Genomic DNA, 23,743 nt, shown 5'->3' with positions numbered 1-23,743 from the left:
GGTGTCTGCTGATTTGCCAACAACCTGCTGCCAAATGGTAAATAGAAATCCAAGTTAGGTTTGCTGTCATATCAGTGGCAGTACTAATTTGTCTCTCTAACCAACAATCAGCCCCAGCTGTTGGTATTTTTGAATCTTGGATAAATACCAGTTCTGTCTCGATAACACTTGTTGGGGCTTGTTTGGCAGTTGAAAAAGGCATGGTAGATAGGAGCTGGTACAAACATTGTGATGGAGTTTTATTAGAAAACCAGATTAAAAGTCTGATGCTACTAAATATTATTAAAATGTCCTACAGTTTCTTTCAGTAAGATGAAGTAAATTGCTAGAGATAACAGTTGTCTATGAATTGAAAGAAAAAAGTTTCGTGAAATTATTTAGAGTGCTGATGAAAATTCAGCAGAATAACATAATGTCTAATAACTATCTGCTTCTCCTAGCTGAGAGCTTTAGAGAGCTATATTCCCCAACAGCAAAATACTTGATTACAGGCAGAAAGTAGAACATAAACCTTGCATCTAGTATTGAAAACCATTTAAAATGCTTTTATTGCTTCTTGGCATTTTCGCCACTGTGATGTAGTGTTTTGTCTAAATAGCCATAAAAATATAGCAGAAGACAAGGATTTGTTATTCCTTATCTGTTCTGCAGCCAGGTTCTGTTCCTTCCTGTCCACCCTCCCTCCCTCTGACTTGTAAATTGCGTATTTCAGAGGTTGCTGTGAATGGATTTTTGGTGTTTGTCTATTTGACTGCTCCAGGTTCGCCAAGAAGCTTTGCAGACGCTGTGCTTGGCCCCTGCCTCCGATATCCTGAGCTCTGAGAGCTGGCCAAGTTTGCGTAAGCATCTGACAATCTCTCTGGCAGATCCTGATGCAACATTCAGTGTAAGGGAATGTTTTGTATCTAATAATCAGATTTGTTTCCAAAGAAAGGACTACTAAAGAGGTGTAAGAAGTTACATATGTATTATAAGTAGTCTAGCAGGGTTCAAGACATTTTATTCTTTGGGTGTGAATCACATAAACTATTTTTTGAAGTAACAAATACAGGGTTCCAGTAAATTTTGGTTTAAAGGATTACAACAGGCTTTCAAAAGGTTTATTAGACACCAAAGTACTAATCTGCGTTTCTTTTAATGGCAGTGAATACCTTTGAATTTCTTTTAGCAAAAACATACGTAAAAAAATGGACAAAACTGCTCTGTAAAATAGGTCATGTTAATATTTCCTGCTCAAGTCAGGTTTATGCTCCATGATGATGAGAAAATGATACATAGTAATATTACACAGGCAGTGATGTGGAAAAGAAATGACATCTGCTTAAATGGCTTTTAGATTATTTATTATGTCAATTAAATTTCTTTACTTCTTCAGATTTTAAAATGAATACCAAATAAATTGGAAAGATGCCCCAGATGCTGTAATATATTTCTCTTTCACCTGAGAAATTTCTTTTAAAACAGTGATAATTATAAGTCACTGATTCTTAATGGAAAAGTAATGTTCCTTGGTCTACTTTGGAACTCAGTGAGGCTTTGCATTGGTGCTGTAGTTTGAGTATTTGAATAAAATTTTCTTTGAAGTGGAGATTTCTGTAATCATTAACTATATTTTTGTAAAGAATGTTTAGCATCTGCACAGATGTTCAGATCAATAGTATGTAATATTAAGAATAATGATACATTGATTATTTTGGAATTATAAAACATAGTTAATGGCTAATACACTGCTTGCTTTTTTCGCCCTTAGGAGAAAATTCTTAGGTTCTATGCAAAAACCTTTTCTTCTTCTCCATTTAATATGACAAAAGAAGTCTATACAAGTTTAGGTATGTGCATTTAATTACATTTCAAACTTCATGGGTCATGTACTTTTTGAAAAGTTAAATTTTGTAATGAAGACTGTATAAGACAGTCTATTTTCTTACGGTTGTCATGGAGGTGAAGTGGTTTTTTGTTGTTTTTTTTTTTTTTTTTTTCAGCAAGACACTTGGAGTTGTACTTCCTTTCTGGAGAATATTCTCTTCGTATTTCAGCTGGTCTGGATGTATCTAACTCAGATGTAAATCGTTTACTTAAAAAGGTATAAATGAACCTTTTGTACCTTTTCTATCAATACTGAAACACTGTGCATTAATTATTTTTAATTTTAATAATTTTGCTTTCAGGTTCGCCTTTTAAATGAGTACCAAAAGGAAGCACCATCTTCCTGGATTCGACATCCAGAAAAGTATGTCACCTTCAAAATTTCTTAATTTAATAGTTATTGACATAAAAAAAAATGCATGAGATTTTAACAAAGGCTTTATTGCAGGATCCACAGTGGCTGGTCAGTGACAACAGGGGAAAGAAAAGTAGAGGGTGGGAAAAGTAAAATGCGGAAGTTGCAGAGGAGTAATCATATTAAGCTCCTTTTGGAGTGTTCTAATTACTTTTGAACAAAAATAATTGGCATGCAAGTGTAATATTCAGCACTTAAAAGGTGTAATAATTCAGGAGAATGTAGAGGCATATTAGTTTTATTTGCCGTATTACAAAGAATTAATGCCCATACAAGATCAAATTAAAGATAATGCTGTTGGTACTTATGATTTATCTGATCAAGGTTTTATGAGACATTTGTTCTTGAATATTATTGGTGGAAGGATATCTGTGATTTTTTGTTTTCTATCCGTTTTTTCCCATTTGTGTCATAAGGTACATGGAAGAAGTAGTGGAGAGTACCTTGTCACTTTTGACATTAAAACACAAGCCTAATCACCCTGCCTCTCCAGATTTATTGAGTCCGGTGCACTTCTTGGCTCTGCTAGATATCAAAGCAGTGTGGTTTAAGAAGTGGACGGTAAGCAAATAACCCACAACCCAACAACACACAACTTGTTCATGTCAGATATTAATTTTGAAAAGTTTCAGTTCTGACATCATGGACCTACTGTGTCTTATAGCAGCCTGTTCTGTGATTAAGGAAGTGCAGGTGCAGGGTTTTTTTTAGACTTTTATGTCCACTGCTTTTCAATACTTTCCACCTCAATTTCTGTTCACTTACTTGTTTTCATGAGATTTCTGAGTATTTTCTGTGCTTTGTGTCTTCACTTCCTGTGGTAGAATTGACTGCAGCCGTCAAAAGATGCAAGTATTTTTTGGAAGTAGTAATGAACATGAAAGAAAAGTTATATATTACATGCTGCACACAACTTGCTAACTTCAATGGACATTAGAGCTTTTTCCACCCTCCCGTATATAAACTTACAATTTAAGATTTACTTGGCAATTTCAAAATGCATAGTTTAGCATTTCAGTCTACTTACTGGTTTTCTGTTTTAGCTAAGTGTTCTATTACACTTTTTTCTAATGATGTAGGTTTTGTTGGTCATAAATGTACTGCAAACAAAGGTCTCAGTTGAGTATAATACTGGCTTACTCAAGCTAGAGTTCAATACATTGAATATGTACTGTATATGGGATCCCTACTAGAACAGAATCAGAGATAATTTCTACTTTTTAGTTAAAAACCAGAACATTTCTTTGCAGTTGACATTACATCTTCTTTGTCATTCAAGCATGCATATTACAGCAGAAGAGTGGTATTTAGGCTTCTGGAAAGGAAATATAAATCCTTGGTAAGTACTTCTATTAATATACTTTATTGATTATATATTCAACCATAGTCTGTAAATAAAATTTATTGATAGAACACAGGGTAATGACTTAAAACTGAAAGAGGGTAGATTTAGATTAGATATTAGGAGGAGCTTCTTCTTCTTCTGTGGGGGTGGTGAGATGTGGGAAAAGTTTGCACAGAGAAGTTGTAGATGCCCCTTTCCTTGAACAATTATTCAGGGCTGGTTGGATGGGGGTGCAAGGTGTCCCTTGGCATTGTTTGGAACTAGATGATCTTTAAGGTCCTTTTCAGCCCAGACCATTCTACAATTCTATGAATTACTGAGGCAAGTTTACTTGCAACTTAGTCTTTTTATGCACGTAGTGTGATTTTTTTTTTTTTTTTTTTTTTTGGAGCTATTCTATGTTCTTCAGCTAGATAAGCCTTTTGGATTTTTAATTTTTTTTTCAATTTTTCTTTGCTTAAATGTATCACTGATAAATGCAAAGAAGTGTATATGGCCAGATTTGAGTAAGGGGAATTTGGATATTTTATTGCAGGTGTTTACTTAGGATTATAATTTATTAATTTGCTATGTTTCGTTCATATTTAGAATAATTTCCAAAAAAGCATAAAAATGACAAATTGTGCATGATAAATACCATAAATACACTGTACTAAATTTGGATTTTTGATGAGAAGAGGCTAAAAAATATTCCATTGTATTCTCTGAAGCATTAAGGATTCAAAGTCAGCAAGATAAATCAAACTGGGAAAATATATTTAATAATAAAGCTGATAGTCCTATCGTATATTTTGTATGGGCAGCTTACGTTACTGAGGTGGAATTTTCATTGTTTTTATTAAGACCACTGCATATGTGAGATCCATTCATATAAACAGGACTTGGCTATGTTCTATAAAATTTTGGCTATGTTTTTTAAAATCTTGTCATACAAATGACATCAAATGTAAAATATATGGGACTGATAAAACTGTAAGATAGAGAAAAGGATGCAGTCAACTATAAGAGATCTTTATCTTTTCTATCTGTGTGCACAGAATAAAGCATAATCCATGCAACAAAGAGTTTACAATAGAAAGTCCATGACCAGGGTAGTCTAATCTAATTTATAAGCACAGGGTGAACATCTGATTAAAGTTGGAGGTTTTTTTTTATTGTGTAGGTCTGTGTATTTACGCTTATGAATAAATCTTGGCAGCTCCAAGCTGTAATGAATCTAACTATTCTTCTCAGATCATAAGAAAATAGAAACAATTAACTCTATCCCAGCTGAAATTAGGACATTGTGCTTTGGGTTTCCTTGCTACAACCATGATTATAATTTTTAAAATTTTATATACCTTGATTAGATTATAGTGCTATGACAATGATACACCACCAAGAACAGTAATAGCACTGGCAGCACCTGGCAGCCAAACCTACAGTTTAGTAAGTGTATTCAAGACAAAGTTTTTCGTATGGAAATTTAAAATCTTCCACAATAATGACAGTAGGGCATTCAGAGATTGCTATTTAGTTCTCAAAACACTTCCACGTTCTCTGTGCTCTTTTTCGTAGACTATGAGTATAGAGCTAGTTGTGTAATAATGTAGTAAGAATGGTGGTGTATTTTATTATCCTTGTAAAATTTTGCCTCCTCTTGGTTAATCCATCCAAAGCACTAAAAAATGAAGTCATTAAAGTGAAATGGATATTTAAGTTCTTGTGTTACAGGACAGTACTTGGATACAAGAGAGAGTGAGAATTTTGTGAATTGTGAAATTGTGAAATATCAGGTACTTTATTATTTTCTGCTTTATTCCACAGATTAATGCAGCAGTCCAGCAGTGTCTTGATTATTTTGAATTTTGCAAGGCAGCAGTTAATAAAAATTCCAAAGTCAGTGACTTTTCCCAGCAGCATTGTAGTGAGTATCTTTGTGTGTCTCAGATTATATGTGCATACCTCCTCTTTGGGTTTTTGAGCATGCGGAGGATGACATTCTATCTACTCTATTTCTTCCCCAAATGTTGTAAAACTGTCTTTTAAAAGAAAACTAATAGCAGTGGTTAATTACTTAAGCTGTCTTTATATACAAAATGCTTGTGTTGCAGGGAGTAGTTAGGTACTGTAAAGTAAACTACAAGAGCAAAGTTGTAATTTTTTTGCTTTATTGTTACAGGTGATATGCAGAATTTTTCTTACACTGGACCAGAATTGCAGTACATCTATTTTGTTCATTCATTGTGCCTCTTAGGAAGATTGTTGATCTATAAGCAAGGCCAGAGTCTCTTTCCGGTACAGCTGAAAAATAGAAAAGGTAGGGGGAGAGCTGAGGAAAATGTAACCTGCTGAGAAAAACTGTATCCATTCTTGATACATATTTATATATTTTCACTGCAATATTGTGGACGTTGAAGTACAATACTTTTTTCACCAGTTCTGAGCCTGAAATGTGATTTGTGTATATATATATATCTATTTATGGGCATCTACACATAAGTTTTTTATTCTTTGATGGATGTGGTTGAATGGATTGCTGATGTGTTTTAATATATTAATTTTTTGTTGATGGACAGTTGGATTAGTGTGTAAGTGATTCAGTTTTTTAGATGTGAGTAATAGCTTCGGTCAAACCATTTGATGTAATAGGTTGGAAGAGAGACATGTCCATGGACCAAAACTTTTTCAGGTGTGAAAGAAAAATCAATATTTCAAGCTAATTGCAAATTGAAAACAAGTACTCTGAGTTTAATCTGTTAATTAAGATAAAATAAAATTAGAAGAAAAGTTCTGTGCCTGTGGAACAGAGGTGTTTATAGGGACACCAGATATGAGATGGAAAAGCTCTTGTTGGACAGTCAGAGAAATCTACATTGTGCAGGGTTGGCAGACAGAAGTGTGTGAGGGCAATTGTAGCATTTCATTGCTTTAGTGTCTTTATTTATTCAATGTAGAATTCCAAACATTACTGCATACTAGTTCTGTGACTTTTCTTTTGTCCCTCTGGCTAGAGGATCAAGACTTGATAGATTCAGTGTAGAGAGCAGTTGTGAGTAAGAAACATCAACTAATGAAGTGCTTTTGTCATTTATGCATTACCTGTGTAACACCCGTCCAGCCCACATCCAGGAATGGTAGTTGTTTTTCTTTCTTGTAAAATGTAACAACCTTGTTATTTCTCTTCTTGATAGTATTCTTCTCAGCTTCATAGATGGCAACTCTTTCCTCACAAATTGGCTGATTGTTAATATAATTACATTAAACTTGGAGCAATTGTTCCCATCTTGCATTTAGCTACATTTGTGGTTTTTGTCTCAGACCTGAGAAAGAGCTGTGTGACAGGCTCTCTCTTTTCCTGTAGTTTCACTTAATCTAATAGTAAGGTAATACTTTTTTTCTACAGTCATGTATATTCAGTATTTTCAAATGTTGGCTGCCATTTGTTGCAGTGAAAGACATTGTAAAATTTCAATTGGCTAAATTGAGAGCAAGATCAAGTCGTATATGTTGATCATGAAATACCTTAGTAGAGTCCCGAAGATATGTATGTCCTTTGCTTTATCATTTGTACATAATTTTTTTCTTCTATATAGCAAAGAATTATTTACATATATTTACAAAATCAATTCTTTATCTAGAAAATTAAACTTAGTCTTTAATTTACATAGTACTTTCCTTTTTTTTTTTTTTTTTTTTTAATAGATAGTGTATCCATAACTGATGTGTTGGTATTATTTGCTCAACTTATTTATTACTCTCCAAGTTACCCAAAGACAGATTTGGTAGCAAATACAGGTAAATGCTTTCTTTTCCTTATATGCTAATATATTTGGATTTAATGAGGCATATGATAACTTCTTTTGCAATTTTTAATTTGTGTCTTTTATTAGTGAAGTTTTTCTCTTCCCTTCCACACTTACCCTTTCTTCCTCCCTCAGTATTGAAACAGCGCTTAACAGAATTAATAATAATTCAGAAGCAACTACATAAGTCATGTAGGGATATTTGTGTAAGTTAAAATATAAATAAACATTTATTGTGTTCACCAGACAATTATTCTCCAGAAGGTCTTGTTATGGAGATTCTGCAAGTTTTTTGTGATCAAACGGGATGTGCTGCTGAATGTTTGTATACGGACACAGTGATTGATGCCCTGCTTCATCCTGTTCAAAGTTTGCTGACTGGCACAGAGGTTTGTAATAATTGTCCAAATGATTTTTACATGTATAGAATATTATAATTTTTCCATATCTTCTATGTAGAAGGTTTATTTACTCACATAGCATGGGAGCTTCTCTGGTATTTTGTACACTAGCTGTCACAGTGTGCATTGAATAGTTTAGTCTGTTGCTGTGATTGATCTGACATGGAAGTCTTGTGAATAGTACCAAAAATTGTGCTGTAGTGAGACTTTCCTTGGGAAAAAACTCACTGCTTAATTTTTTTCATTGTTTTTGGCTTTTTTCTGATGTCTTTGTATATTTCTTGGATGAATGTTTTCTCTACCTTCTAACTGAAAGGCAACCCACTTTTATTTTTAAATTCGGTTGATTAGATGTTCTTAATAACTAGTGTAAGTAAAATATATAACTCTCCATGGGAAGCTATTTTTTTTCTGGATTGATAAAAGAAAAAGGGTTTTTTGATCTTTTTTTGGTAAACATTTCTCGAAGGATTATGAAAATATTGGGAATTTGTGTCCTTTTGTAATGAAGATTTCTGAGTGATGACATTTGAACACAGACTGTTAACTTACTGTGTTTAAGACATTAAGAGATGATCAGAAAGGTGACCTGCAGGTTCTGCCTACCTAACACAGACTTGAAAAAACCGCTTTTACGAAAGCATTGAATTTAAAGCTTCCTTTTTTTTTTCCCCCTTCCAAATAGGTGTATGTAAACTGTCTTGAAACCACTTTGCTTGATGTAGCTGATATTTTGGCAAGGATTGCTGCTTCAGAAGATGGTCTTTCTCTCCTTCTCTATGGAGAAAATGAAAAAAATGCCAAAGACACGTAAGAGTGCATTAATGGATGGCATTAGTGAGCACTTCAATGAATTACCTTGTTTTTATGAGACTCATTTGCTCATTTTCCATTTATCTATAGTGTGATACATTTTGGTTTTGTTTGGGTAAAATACTTGATTATAAGTTAAAGTAGTAAGTGTTTTATAGAATGTATAAGGGGGATATTTATGTTAGAACCAGGTGAAATGACAATGCAAAGAAATACTTAAAATAAGAGAGATTTTCATGTTTTTCTTCTTTTTCTAATTCATGTGAGAACTTTCCTTTCTGTGAATATAGTTCCATTATATTCATAGTGTTACTTGTCAGACCAAAGTTCTCTCTTCAATTTTCTTTGTTTTTAGAATAAGTATTAAAAACAAAAATTTATTGAAAGAATAGATTTAATGTAGCATTCACATTTCAATAAATCTAATAGAGACAGATCTTGTATAAGAAACTGCCATGTGTAACACTGTACCTAATTTTGGATCAGTGTGTTCCTGCAGGTGAAATATAGTTAGCTGACGCTTAAACTTGTAACAGCAGTAGAACTGAGATGAACCTTAAAAATAGTTAAACTGCAGGTCTTGAAAACGTTTGTTTGGAATTCATGTCTTTTAAATGGAGAAATATCAGAATTGTCTTCCCAACTGGACTCCTATAAAACATAGAGTCTGTGTAGTTCGTGGTCCTGTGGGCTGTGTGGAGGGTAATGGGTATACTTTTGCATTGCAGACAACTATTTGCCAAAGTGACATCACTGGCTGTGTGTTTCTTCTCACTGGTGTCAGAAGTTACAATATAGTTTATCCCTTCATAGTGGGCCCTAATCTCTTTCCATAGTTTATTTTCCCCTAAAAAACTTGAAATAAATCCTCTGACTAAACTTATTTAAGGCTTACTACAAAACAAAATTTTAAATGTATTATTTTATTTCTAGACCTACAGCTGCTCATGTACTTGTTCAGTTCACCAAGAAACTTCTTCATGACAACATTTCTGTTTTATCTGGATCAGAGCTTATGCCAGTCATTAAAGGAGCTTTCATTTTTGTATGCCGTCAAATGTACAGAACTTGTGAAGGCCTACAGATGCTAATGCCTTATGGCTTGCATGAATCTATTGCAGAGGCCTGGAGAAAGGTAAATCTTGCTTTTGGATTGGGAAAAATCTTACTGAGAGAGGTTCAGCTTGTGCAATAGTTGTTCTTATAGGTTAACTATTTTTAAGCAGTTAAATAGTACTTGAAAATGTTGTAAAAATGAAGTTCTCTTGCAAATTTTCCTTCTGAATGTGAACCTAGCAGAAGTTTGAGACTTCTATGCCTATGATTAAAACAGGAACTCTTGATGCATTTATGGACCTGTCATTCGTTGTCCTTTATGGTGGAAGTCACTTGATATCATGATAACCACTGTCCACCACAGATCTCTCCTTCATTCTTGGTTTGGGATATTTTGAAAGAAAATACTCCTGAGTTGTGCTCTTACTAATTTTTAGTTAAACTGGTTTGTGTCAGGTGGGAGATACAGAGAAAAAAAAAAAAAGATTGCAATTATTTGTTAAATAGTTAGATGACATTGACATTCTCAAGAGACCATAGTGAGAAATGCCAGGCAGGAGTTTTTGTCTTACCTGTGTACATGGATTTGTTATGAAGTTTAGACTCTGTACCTAAATTTGATTGCTAGTCCAGTGTTTTTTCTACATGAAAGAAAGAGCTTGGATCCAACAGTTCTGTGCATTTTTCTTCCTGTTATCACAGAATCACAGAATGGGTGAGATGGGAAGGGATCATAGTGGGTCAACTGGTCCAACCTCCCTGCTTAAGCAGGGTAATCCTATAGCACATGGCACAGGATGGTGTCCAGAGGGTTCTTGAATATCTCCAGTGGGGGACTCCACAAACTCTCTGGGCAACCTGTTCAGTGCTCAGCCACCTGCACAGTAAAGAAGTTCTTCCTCATGTTCAGGTGGAACTTTTTGTGCATCAGTTTCTGCCTGTTGCCTCTTGCTCTCTTGTTTGGCACCACCCAGCAGAGCCTGAGTCCCTCCTTTTGACACTCTCCTTTCAGATACTGTCATATCACTCTCACTCATCTCTTCCCAAGACTGAACAGGCCCAGCTCTCTCAGCCTTGCTTCATAAATAGTGATGCTCTAATCCCCTCATCATCTTCAGTTCTGTTTCCATTGTTCTGATAGTCACATGCAGTGTGAAAATTCTTGTGTTGTAAAAACTTGCTTAAGGTGGAGAAATGATGGCAGATCCTGCAAATGCAGTTTTCAAAAAGTTCACAGGGAAGCAAATTCCAACATTTAAATCATTAAAATAACATTGGCGCAATTTAGGTAAAGGTAGCAAATGAATCTTCAATTTTGGCATCCTGCTTAACCAAAAGCATGTTTAAAGTGTGGATATTAGGACTCACAGTGGAAAACCAAAGTGTAGCTGTGTTATTCACTTCATATTGAAAAATGGGACTATCTTTTTATGTCTTAGAGAGGGATCAGCTGGTACGAAGAATGGACTAAAAGACTAACAAATTTTTTTCTGGAGGTGAAGCAGTGGGAGGGAAAATGAATGCAAGGGAAAAAGAGTGGAACAGCTATTTTCCTTCTTCTTGTATGTTTCTATTGTATGCTTTTATTATGATGAGATATTTATAAAATAGCCACAATGTAAACTGAGGCAGAAAATACCAGAAGGGTAGAACATGAATAGAAAATAAATCACCACTTTGTGGGTATTTCTCACTGTTTTGAATATTAATATTCCCATGAAGGCATACATTGTCGTGTAAATAAAATATATTATTACTTAAAATCATAATTATATCACAATCAATTCTTTTTCTCATCAAAGAATGTTAGTTTTGAAACATATGTTCTTCCTTGCATTGAAAACTTGAGGACTTTTATTGAATTAAGGAGCTTATTTCTCTCGATTCGTGCTGTAATTTACGTAACTCAGCAATCTTTTTGATGCTTTGGTATTCTGTAATTCATCAGTCTTACTCAAATCAGTCTGTTACTCTATTTAATGTTTATCACTGAGTGTTAAAAGCTTTTGATGGTCATTTCTGGTTATTTCCTCCAAAAAACCATAGCATTTACACTTTGTACAAAAGACTTATTTCCATATTAAAATCCCTTGTTATAGTATAGAACATAATTTAGACAAATTGTCTTGACATGTACAAGGGAAGCAGACTGAATATATTGAATAAAAACAAAGTTTAACCTACAAAATGCTATTTTGCCACTTCACTTTGGTAGTCAAATATAAACTGAAATAGAATTGACATATTCTTGACTTTAAGAATCAAAACGTTATTACAGGAAAGTCAACTCCATCATCTTACTGCTTTTAAAATTATTTTCTGTACTTTTTCAATTTTAAAACACCTGAAGTTTATAAAATATCTTCTCTGGTTTCGCTGCACACTAAATGGTGACTATGGTGAATTCTTTCCAAGCAGTAGTGTAAATTTTTTAATGGCTGGACTAGTAGTTGGTATCCTTTTCTTTTACATGTCTCAGAGTTTTAAGACTGCTGGAGAAAGAAATTATTTTTTTTTTTCTGGGCAGATTCTGTTGAAATTCTGAGACTGAATCTATAGAGAGAATTATAAAAGGGGAGCAATAGTTCCAGTACAATTGACTAGTTTAATAGAAGAATCTTGTTGATTTTGTAAATCACATTTATAAGACAGTAAATTAATGACTGCTTACTTTTATTTCAGTGGTTTAATTTGCTTTTTGTCTCATAAACATAAAACAACTTAATTACTTTTAAATATGCAGTCTTTCATGACATATATTTTCAAATATAATTTGAATGATCCAATATAAAAAAAAATATATATATTTATGTCTGTAACTGTAATGACATCTATATCAATATAGATATATTTATATAATTTATAATTAAAAAGGAAAAGTGGCAGAATTAATCAAGAAGTTTGATATGGTGACTCCAGAAGCTTTTATTTCCATTACCTGTGACAGAAATGGAGTGAAGAGTAGTGCTATAATTTTTTCCTTTTTTTTCTTTTTTCCTTTTAAATGCCAATTTTTGATTTGAGAGTCTCCAGTTGGAAAGTAAGGAGGTTTATTTAAGAATTCTAATAAAAACATTTAAAATGTGTTAGCTTTAAAATTGTGTATATCCAAGGAAAAAGTAAAAAATAAGCTTTTCTGAAATAAAATCAATATAGTGGAGTAGTGTATTTTGTGCCAAAGACTACACTACAACCTGATCACTGTTTTTTTACTTTTGTACACCAAGAGAATGAACAAGACCTGGAGTTTAAATGTGGTGTAAATAAACATTAAGGAAGTGTTTATTTATTTTCGTTTTACAGACAAATTTGCTTTCAGAAAGAGTACCTACTCCTGTAACTGATGCAGACTCCACTTCATCAGTAAGTCAAGACTTAAAATCGAGGTAAGTTGGTACTTAATTTATGCACGTGTATAAGTGTGAACACAAACTGTTGCTTTAAGTACAACTGAGGCAACCCCATTGTTGTAGTTTGGTTATAGCTAGTAACTAAATACTGCACAGCCATTTGCATCCCAATGGCATGGGGAAGAGAATCAGGAAAAAAAAATTAAGGGTTGAGATATAAACAGTCTAATAATTGAAACAACATATAGTAAAATTATTTAATAGTTTTACTACTAATGGTAATAATAACATTAATAGTAATGAAAAGGAGAGAGAGAGAGAAGTAACACACAAGAGAAACAAGTGACACACAACTCAATTGCTCATTACCTTCTGAGCGATGCTCAGCTCATCTCTTAACAGTGATTTTTGGCCAACTTTCTGGGAAACTCCTTGCATTTTATGTACTAAGCATGACTTCCCATGCTATGGAATATCCCCCTGGCCAGTTTGGCTCAGCTCTCCTGGCTGTGGTCTCTCATGGTTTCTTGTGTACATGCTCACTTGCAGCGGGAAACCAGAAAGTTCTCGACTGTGCTAAGAGCTACTTGGCAACAACTAAAATATCAGTGTGTTGCCAACATTATTCCCACCCTAAATCCAAAAAACAGCACTTTACTGACTACTTAGAAGAACACACTCTCTATCTCAGCCAAACCAGGACAGTCTTTTTGCCAAAAAGATGGTGGTAGGTAGAGAAACTATCCTAGCATAGATCTCAGTAGAGCTACAAAATTCTTCCTGACCTTTGAGAACTTTCTTGGCTTAGAAAGAAGTGTCTGATCTATGTAAAACTGACTTATAGTTGATTCTCTTTGATTAAGGAATTTGGTTCGAGGGAAATGTGAATTAGAAAGCACAGAACAAAACAGCTGCCTGTTTATCTTATGCCTTTGATGTGGTGCTAATTTTAAGTTCTGTTCTGCTGAATCATGTTTACACCTTGAAAATGTTATATAGCAAGATTGGCAGCATTTTGGCTGAGAACCTAGTACATACCAAATGAAAGTTGTCCTCAGTTTTATACTGAAACTTAATATCCCTTTATAGAAGTTTGTTCTCATTAAGATAAGGAATATAAAAGTATTTGGGAGTCTGAAAATTCAGGGCAATGTTGATTTTCCATTACTGCTCTTAGTATGTGAAGCTTTTGTGTAAATATAGCACCTTTCTTCATAATTCTGTACCAATTTCTTGCAGGAACCTTTAGCTCCTTGAATGCGAGTTCCTTAGAGTGTTTTTCAGAGAAATTCTGTTTTGCCAACATGCAGCTGCCATGTTAATATCTTAAGACTCTATGGAGTCAGATTGTAATTCATGCATTTATTTAAGGATAACATAGGTCTTTTGGGTTTCCCATTACATCATCCCTCTCTTCTGTATTTCTACCTAACCTTAGTTTTGGCACAGTGAATTTGAATGTTCACACAAAATGCAGTCTAGTATATTATCTTTTTTCCCAAATGCTTTTTTAATCTAACATAAACTTATAAATTAAGCATAGAGTCCAGTGAGTAAAGTATTGTTGTTTTTCAAAGTTAGGAATTGTACTTTTGCTTTTATCCCGTGCTTTTTTATATATAGTTTTTAATTACTATTTTATTACTCTTGCAGTTTGTTATGGGAAGAGACTTTGTTAGATGCTTTGCTAAATTTTTGCACCACACCCAAAGGACTATTTCTGCTTCATAGTACAGGTGCCATGCCTGACTGTGTGAACTTTATGTTTAACAGTTTATCAAAAAAAATACAGGTAAGCATTGCAGAGTCTTTATAGTTTACTTTTTACTGTGAAGTTTGAAATGCTAGAAAAGATATTTTTTTCTTTACTTCTAAGTGCAAATTTTTTAGACAATGTTGGTAGGTCGTGTTGAAATCTAAATGTGCTAGAAAACGCTTGTAATATGTACAAAAAAAATCCGATAATGTACATTTTTAGGACAAAAAAAGTAATTCCAAAGGCATCCTACTGGAAAAGTACAAAAGCATTATAATACTAATGGTTTTATTTGCTCATATTGCATGTCTCAACCATAGTATTTTATGTTTAAATTTTTATAATATACTTGATAAAGATGTTTGTTTGGGAATCTGACCCTGGTAAGTCTATAGAGGATATCTATGAACTGTTCAAGTCTAAACATAAGGTGGATTAAATTCTGTAAACAAGTTTAAGAAAGATCAATATTTAAGCAATCATTTGAGAGTTTCATGTCTTCTGAATAACTAACTGCACTTTCATACTTCTTATCAACAGACAAATGAATATGAAGACTTTGGTAATAGAATCATTGTTACACAAATGGCAACAACACCAATGGCTGCAGTAGCTCTGCGGAATTCAGGTAAGTTGAAGAATGATGTTATTATGAATAATTGTCTGCTATAGTCTTGCATTTTGGAAAAAGACAGTGACAAAGATGCTAAAAAAGATCAGCTGTAAAATAATTACACACTATTAACAAAAACTCCTAAACGTTTGTTAATTTCTTCTTGATGGAAATTAATTATCTCTAGATTTCAAGTTATTCATTAATCTTGATGTAGCATTTTAGGGTTTGTTTTATTTTTTCTTCTGTTATTGTACAAAATCTTTAGTTCACTAGTTTGGATTTCCAGAACTTTCCTGTATGTATCTGAAGACATTTGTACAGTTTAAAAATAAGTTTGCAGGTGCTTCTTATTGATCTGCAGATCAGAATGAATAACTGTTGATGTCTGTAATTTGTACGTACATTTCCATGGTTACTGGCTGCTCAAAGGGTGAGGAACTGCAAGGGCCCGAATGTCATTGGTGCATCTCACATTAGCGAAATGTAAATGAGATTGTGCTACAAGAAGAATTGTCAACTCAGACAAAGTCTCTTCAGAGTCAATGTCAGATAACCCAACTGTTACCATATCATTAACAGTCCAGGTAGCCATTATTTAAAACTAGAATCTCATCAATAAAATGAAGGTAGTGTCTTAAGTTGCTAAGGAAGTCCATGAGGTACAAAAGTTTCAAATCATCTCTTTAAGGATCTAGAAGTGGCTGGTGTTGACTGAGAGACTGTCAGACAGGCAGGCAAATTCTGCCAGCCAAGGAAGCTGATTAGTTTCTTATTTATGCCTCTGGGGTTTTTCACAAAGCAGGGAGCAGATCTATTGAGGAGTTACCCATCTGTCCTGTTTTAAAGTTTTCAACCAAATTGCTTCTTATGGCCCTTTTATGCCCTTTGGCATCAGAGACAAATGATAGACCAAAAATAATCAGCATTGATTTTTCAACCCTTACATTTGAAGATTTCAGAGTTAGATGGCTCTTTCCTCTTCTATTTAAATATTTAACATTTTAAATTTTAGCAATTTAAATTCAGCTAGTAATGCCTCTCTTAAAGTTGTTATTTTTCTAGTCCTTTTCACTGTGGTATCTTTTAATTTATTAATGAGTTATTGTGAATCTGTGACAATGATAGCTATGCCTTGATCCATTGCAGTTAACTTTTTAAAGAAGGTCAGAAGCATATTTACATTGAATTTAAATATAATCCTACTCTAGTGTAATAGTCTTTGGAAACCATTGCTCCAGATTGTAGACAGAATCTAAGCAGACGGCTCTAGAAAGGTGGCTTTGACTAAAGGACTGAGAATAGCAGGGATAGTAACCCTAAGGCAGTCTGTGTTCTGAAATTTCAACCTTCAGTATAGAGAATTTTGCTAATTTTGGTTAGAATTGAAGTGTAAAATATTTCTAATATGAAACTCATGATTAGAACAAACATTTGTTTTAGGCTTTATAAAGGCACTTCTAACTGAATTATGGGCTCTTTTGGAGTGTGGAAAAGATGATTTGAGGATAACCCAACCCAGACCAACTCCAATTGACCCTATTGACCAAAGCTGTCAGAAGGTGAGAAATTATTTAATCTTACGTTTTTGTATGGAAAGAAACAGTGCTGTGGTTCAGATAGGATGATACATATCTTTCTGGAATTTTTTATTACAACTGTACCTGCTTCTTGGCACACGTGTCAAAATTGGTATAATACGCTAGTTAAGTGATGGCTGATAAAGGATTCTTGAGTTGCATGACAATTGAAAATGCCAAGGATTAGCTATGAAATAATGAATAACAATCATGACAAAACTAAGGCTTAGATTCTGGCCATCAGTTTATGTCCAGATTACTGAAATAAAATCAGAAAGAGTGGTGTGTTTTAGAGTATTCTTTGTCTCCAAATTTTAGAATTATGTGGTAATGAAATACTGTAATTTTCAAAATTGCTTGTACAATTTGATACATAATAGATATTAGATAATAGTGTATCAGACACTACTGCCGTTTTAGATTACATAGATGCCTACTGGGGTATGCAGCCTTATTTTGGACAGATCTGTTTATGTTAAGTTCAGCCTGTAAAGGATAAGGACAAAGTTGATGTAAACGGCAAATAATTCTTAACTCTTACTTGGATGCACTTAACTGATTAATTTTCCCTGTTGTCCCTCCTTTTTTTCTCTCTCTAGTCTTTTTTGCTTCTGGTGAACGTGCTCACTTACCCAGCAGTTTTTGAGCTCCTGAGTAAACGAGATATACCAAATAAACCCATATACTCATTACGTGAAGTGCCCACAGATATAATTGTAAGTATTTTGAAAGAAAAATACTTCTCTGAAAACTTTTTTTCCCAAGAAAATGTTATGGTTATAAAAGAATAAGTTTCTTTCTTATTGAAAGTTTTTGAATTTTTCTGCATTTTGTATTATATACAGCATGAGGGCAGTATATGCACATATCACTTCATATTATCCTAAATTTTAATTTTGAAATGTTAAAGGTAATATAAATTTTGATGCCTAAATTTAAAGATCATTTTTCCTGACTTGTGTTAGAACTGTGTTTTTCCACAGGAATAAGTAATATAAATTAGCACGTTTGTGTGTACATACAGTTACATACGGGAAAATGTTGAAAAATATATATACTTGTTTTTTATACAGCATTGTTCTATCACACTACCTGTGGATTTCAAAAGAATAAAAGGAAAAAAAAAAAGGAGGACACAAAAGCCCCATACCTCAGGCTATTTTTTAATAGGACACATGATTCACTCAAAGAAAAAAATCAGTAATTGGAAAGCTACTGATTAAGACATCCTTCAGAAAAATAGCTTCACCATTTCCGTATTTAGTATTATTTTGTATTCAGTCATTCTACTGCAGTCAATTACGGCTTTTTTTCTCATCTACAAAGCACAGACAAGTAATTTGTGACCTTGCGTGGCAGTTAAAATCAGATTTTTTTTTTTCCTAATGAGTTAGCACTTTAAATTGCTGTTAGGTTGAAGTGTTTGTTTAGCACAGACTCTGGATTGGTGATATTTTAAGTTGTTTAGAAAGATTTTATCATAATAGTGTGTGTTATGTTTGGAAGGGATTTTTGAGTTCTTTTTTGCAATACTGTTTTGATTATTTCAGGAGGAAATTGCATGATAAATTTCATTTTTTCAGTGTACTCAATGCTAATGTGTTCACCAATGGATAGCTTTGTTGAGTTATCAAGTCTTTTTAAAGAACTGGGAGTGAGATAGGTGTGTGCTGAAGACGATAAGTATTTGAGAGTTTTCAAATTGTGGTAGATCTCAAGAATGTAACTTTTGAAAGCCCTTGTTATTTTAGCTTTTGAGGTGCTTGAGTATCTTTATGAAATTTTATAGGTTTCTAGAAATGCCAATACTGATACGATTGTTCAAAGTTCCCCAAGGAGAAAAAGATGTTTTGGATGAGGCTTGTTTCAGTTAACTACTGTGCAACAGTGGATTATAGGCATCCAGAATTATAACAGAAAGGAAATAGCCAGATACTCTGAGTCTGAGTGCTCAGAAAACTTCTGAAGTTAAGAAGATATATCACTTTTGGGCAGTAATTGCAGAAAGCAAAAGATAAAAGATTTTGACCAGATACAACTACAGGAAGCAAAGTAAAAGCAACTTCTGTGCACTAGAAGATTTGATTGGAAGTTGCTAATTACTTTGTGTGCATTGTTTTTTCTCTATTTCTGAATTGTGTCACATTGCTGTAGAATGTGACTTGTTTATGCTAAACTATAATTGCTAATGTGCAGACCTTAATAATTTTTGTATATCCTTTATTTCTTGAGTACCCAGGATTTAAACATTTTTAGCTCCTTTGTATTTTTATCTGACTAGCTGTATCATTGACCGAACAGATTATCAGTTAAGCTTTTACAACTTTTAATTGTAGACTAAGCAGGTTTTTATTTGTGCCCTTAGGAAATTTTTCTTAATACATGCAAAATTTCTCTTTACTGTGTTTAGCATATAAAATTATTTTAGAAAATGGAGCACATAAATGAGGGCTCTTCTGCCTGCCTCCAGTCTTTGAAGGTTTCTGCAGTAGATATATATCCAGGGGAGTCTAGTTTGGAAGATATCCTCTAGACCTGTAGCTTTGAAAGACATTAGAACAGGTGATTGTCTTCGTGATTCTGGGGAGTACTTAGATGGTTTTCTAAGGTATTCAACAGGTAGGTGGACGTCTGACCTGTAATATTTAAGCTATACTCTGTAACTGAGCAGTGCAGATCTGTCCACACGTTTTTTGGGTGTAATCTGGTGTTAGACTTTGTTAATTATCTTCCTTCCTAAAATCCCAAATCAGAGCTTAGTCTCCTTTCTCGCTCAGTAGTCCTCTCACTGTGCCTGTTCTTTGTACTCTTTTGCAGTCCAAGCTTTGATTTATAAATCACAGGAGGTTGATGCTAGAGAAATATCCCTTAGCATTTAACTCTTTGTATGTACAAATATCTAAAGAAATCTTAAATCCCAAACAAACAATTGCATAAATTATCAATTTTATGAACAACCTTGAGGTCCAAGTTGTGTTTTTTAGTTTAGAATTTTATTGTAAATATACTATGTGGAAAAAGCTGTCTCCCCTACTGCCCCAAAAATCTAATAGGAAAAATATGCTTTCGCTGCATTTTAAATGAGTACATTCTATGAAGACAGTTTACTTTGAAAAGTTCTAGATTTTTTTTTCTAGTATTTTGAGTTTTACTTTATTTTTCTTTGTTGAAAAACAGAGCTTTTGTTGATTTCATGAAAGTATGGGTTTTAACTTTCCCTTCATATCTTTATTGAAATGGCTTATTGATCTAATTAGGTGAATAATAACTCCCTCCGCTGTCTCTGAAACTGTACATCTAAAATGTGGAGAAAATAAAACTTTGTATTTAACCAAGATTAAATAAAGCTCATAAGGATTTTGTTTCTTCTGTTTCTTCTGACCATAGCACAGCAATCTGTCTCTGGCATGATAACATCACTGAATGTTTCTGGTAATTCCTTATTTTTTTAACAAAATAATTTCTTCAGAAGCAGTTTGCATATGCAGTGAGCCAGAGGGGAAGATAATTGTTGGCTTTGTGGAAGAAGTGGGAAGCAGCCACAAGTCATTGTCTGTTACATGAGATGCTCCAAGATGAAAGGTGTAAGCCTCAACATCTGAGCCAAGCCTTGCTAAACTGAGACTAAATGGCTGTGTCTTCAAGCATGTAGTACTAATTAGTGTGAGGGTTATTATACTAAAGGACTTCCTATTCTCTTCATTAAAATAGACATGTACGCACTTCAAACATGCAAAAAACATTTTAACTTTTTTTTTTATGAGCTAAAGAACTAGGATAATTGATACGTGAGTATCTTTTTGTATGTCTATATTTTTAACAGTTTTTTTCCCTAACCTTCTACATGGTTAGGAAATTTTTGCCATTTTTGCCTTCATTTTTTGCCTTTGACTTTTGTGTGGAAAATACCTCCTATTACAGAAATAATTTCAGTGTGTGTTTCAATAATAGTTTTCATTCAATAGTAAGTATCCCTATGAAATTATGATATGCATAAATTAGAAAAGCATACATGGTTTTTTACATTTTTCTTCCTTTGACAGGATATCATTGACAGGCTTATAATTTTGAACTCAGAAGCTAAAATTCATTCCTTATTCAATTATGAACAATCCCATATATTTGGTCTGAGGTAAGAGGCATGTTTTTTATTCTCTGGTCACATTAACTAAATAGGATATAATATGCTTGGATGTGTTACTTCTGACAAGATAACATTGTTTGGGTTTTATTATGTATGAAGGTGAAATTCCCCCTTTTTTTACCATAAGAAGATTAAATGAAAAATGGCCTACAAAATGAGAACAGTGGTGAATCTAATCTTATTATCTCTAAATGGATATATTGTAATATGAGAAGCAGTGATAGAAACTGCATGTTATTTTGGCTACTTGACTGTAAAAAAAAAGTTGTACATTCACTGTACACCAAAATACTGAAATTATTTTCACTGTGTTTATGTCAGTTAGGGTTTTGTGATTTCCCTGTACTTAAAATAGTTTTTTTAAGTATTTGTTTAATTATCACCTATTTCACAAAAACTTAGTTTGAGGAGTATAGCATTTGATTCCAAATATTTCTAGAACATGAAGAATCTTTTACATATTAAAAGATGCTTATACTATTATGCCCATGTATAGTAGCATTTAGTGCTTAATAATTTTAACATAGAAATTAGTTTCTGCAATTTTATTATTTTCCAAAGAAGAATGAAGAAATCCTTGAATTTACATTTTTGTTAGGAACTTATTTTAGACAGTTAAAATAAAAATCTATTGGATTGTACTTCATAATATGGGAAACTTTGATAGCCTTGCTTGATTGAGCAAGATATAGTCTAGCTGAATAAGTTCTGAAACATTAGCTTTTTGCAATCATATTTGTTCTTTGATATCACTGTGAAATTATTTTATACTATATATGAATAACCATAAGATACAGTGTAATTTGTTGATAAGGATGAGCATAAAGGAGATTAACAATGGCAGAGATTGAAGTTGGGAGATAGGTGATTTTGACATGTAAGTCAGAAATTATAAATGCTGCTTTGGAGCAAATCACTAGTTTATATAGGAAGAAGTCTTAAGATAAAATTTGAAAAATAAAATATTGTTCTTCATTTAGGATTAGACTGACTCCATAGAAAACTTGACAGAACTTCCATTGATTTAATTAGGATCAAGAGAAAATGAGATGTTTTACAGTTTAAAATAAAGGATGGTTGGGCACTGGAACAGGCTCCCCAGGGAAGTGGTCAAAGCACCAAGCCTGACAGAGGTCGAAAAAGCAACTCTTGTAGTGTCCTTGGGCTGCAGAGCCAGGAGCTGGACTAGATCCTGATGGATCCCTTCTACCTCAGGATTTACAGTTTTTGGAGTATTTATTTAGAGTATTAAGACTTGCAAGTAACCATGGGCTGTATTACCTGAACATGAGAGGTATACAGTTAAAGTTGCATGATCTTTCCTGTGAATGCTACAGACTACAGACATCCATGTTGTTCTATAAAATGAACCTTGCCTTGTGTCCTTGACCAAATTCCATCAAGAGTTTTTAAGTTCAGCAGTAGATAGACTAAATATTATTAGATGCTTGACGGATCTGAAAATGTGGAAACTAGAGCAAAAATCTACATTTCCCTTTGCTGTTATGTAGGAATTAAATATTTAGGTGTTTGTGATAATTGCAGCATCAAAAAACAGTATGATTTTGTGAAGCATTTGTCTCGAAACATTTCTGCTAAACTTAATCCCCTGATCATGCAGCCAAACCCACATTCTTTTAATTGCTTACAGATCTACACAGCCATACACTATATTTATATGTGGCCTACCCAGAGCTGAGTGCTGAACTTCAGATCTGTTTAACTTGCAGGTTATACTGTAAGGTCCTGCTTTTGTTGTTCAAAACATTTATACATTTACTTTCTTGATTGATGCAACTTCTTCACTTTAGACCTACATTTTCCTTCATGTGTATACTGAGCTTCACTGTTTTAAATTATTTTGATTATTAGCTGTGTAGTTGAATATAAAACATAAAATACATAGGTATTTCCACAGTCTATTTAATCCAAAATGCACAGGTGTATATATTAATGTTTGTAGTGTTATTACTGCATTCTCTGGAGGATAGTTTTCTTCATTTTGAGTGAGTATGAATTCTGAGTTATAATTTTGAAGGACAGTCTGGTAGAGGTTTTACTGTCAATTTCCCTTTTCAAGCTTAACTACTGTGTAAAGTGGTGTGCATACAGTAGAAATCAAAGGGAAAACATAGGGAAGCTAGATATGGTGTGTGTACCCAATATCTCTTAGTCTTTAAAGAATACTCCCTATGGTGCATTCTTGTGTGGTCAAGGGTGAAATACTCAGCTCTACCACAAGCTGTAGCCAATTTCAAATCTGTACTTCCTTTGGTTTTCTCCTTGTTATTGTTTGGTTTTGTTAGGGGTTTTGTTTGTTTGTTTGGGTTTTTTGTTTTGGTTTGGTTTTTGTTTGTTTTTTTTTGTAAAGTTCTTGGAAGTATCGGCCTAGGATGGTTCTTCAGTAGCGTCAGAGACAGTGATCTGGTATTCCATTAATTGAATATATTGTGTGTTTCTGTGACAAGATTTGTTCACTTGAAGGTCCTTTTAAGCTAACTGGAAAAGAAAAGATGTTATTATCATTATTATTATCATTTATTTATTAAAGGGAAACCTTAGGCAAGAAGTTGGAGATAGGAATAAAAGTGTGTAAGTATATAGAGAGTTCCTAATTTG

General features: G+C 33.5%; 1 protein-coding gene across 1 annotated transcript in view; it reads left to right on the top strand.

The window, feature by feature from the left end:
* TBC1D32 (TBC1 domain family member 32) overlaps positions 1–23,743 on the top strand; it is a 71,931-nt gene that overhangs the window by 7,636 nt on the left and 40,552 nt on the right. The window contains exons 6-23 of the mRNA XM_056488402.1: positions 761–886; positions 1,751–1,829; positions 1,983–2,083; positions 2,169–2,230; positions 2,698–2,842; positions 3,561–3,620; positions 5,433–5,532; positions 5,788–5,925; positions 7,311–7,403; positions 7,658–7,800; positions 8,498–8,622; positions 9,559–9,760; positions 12,985–13,067; positions 14,685–14,823; positions 15,328–15,415; positions 16,844–16,962; positions 17,580–17,696; positions 21,024–21,112. Coding sequence (XP_056344377.1) covers positions 761–886; positions 1,751–1,829; positions 1,983–2,083; positions 2,169–2,230; positions 2,698–2,842; positions 3,561–3,620; positions 5,433–5,532; positions 5,788–5,925; positions 7,311–7,403; positions 7,658–7,800; positions 8,498–8,622; positions 9,559–9,760; positions 12,985–13,067; positions 14,685–14,823; positions 15,328–15,415; positions 16,844–16,962; positions 17,580–17,696; positions 21,024–21,112 — 2,009 coding nt within the window. The remainder of the gene's footprint in view (positions 1–760; positions 887–1,750; positions 1,830–1,982; positions 2,084–2,168; positions 2,231–2,697; positions 2,843–3,560; positions 3,621–5,432; positions 5,533–5,787; positions 5,926–7,310; positions 7,404–7,657; positions 7,801–8,497; positions 8,623–9,558; positions 9,761–12,984; positions 13,068–14,684; positions 14,824–15,327; positions 15,416–16,843; positions 16,963–17,579; positions 17,697–21,023; positions 21,113–23,743) is intronic.

The sequence above is a fragment of the Oenanthe melanoleuca genome, chromosome 3 (genome assembly GCF_029582105.1).
Source record: "Oenanthe melanoleuca isolate GR-GAL-2019-014 chromosome 3, OMel1.0, whole genome shotgun sequence".
Taxonomy (NCBI): Eukaryota; Metazoa; Chordata; class Aves; order Passeriformes; family Muscicapidae; genus Oenanthe; species Oenanthe melanoleuca.
The sequence above is the reverse complement of the archived record's forward strand: the minus strand, read 5'-3'. Positions and strand labels throughout refer to the sequence as shown.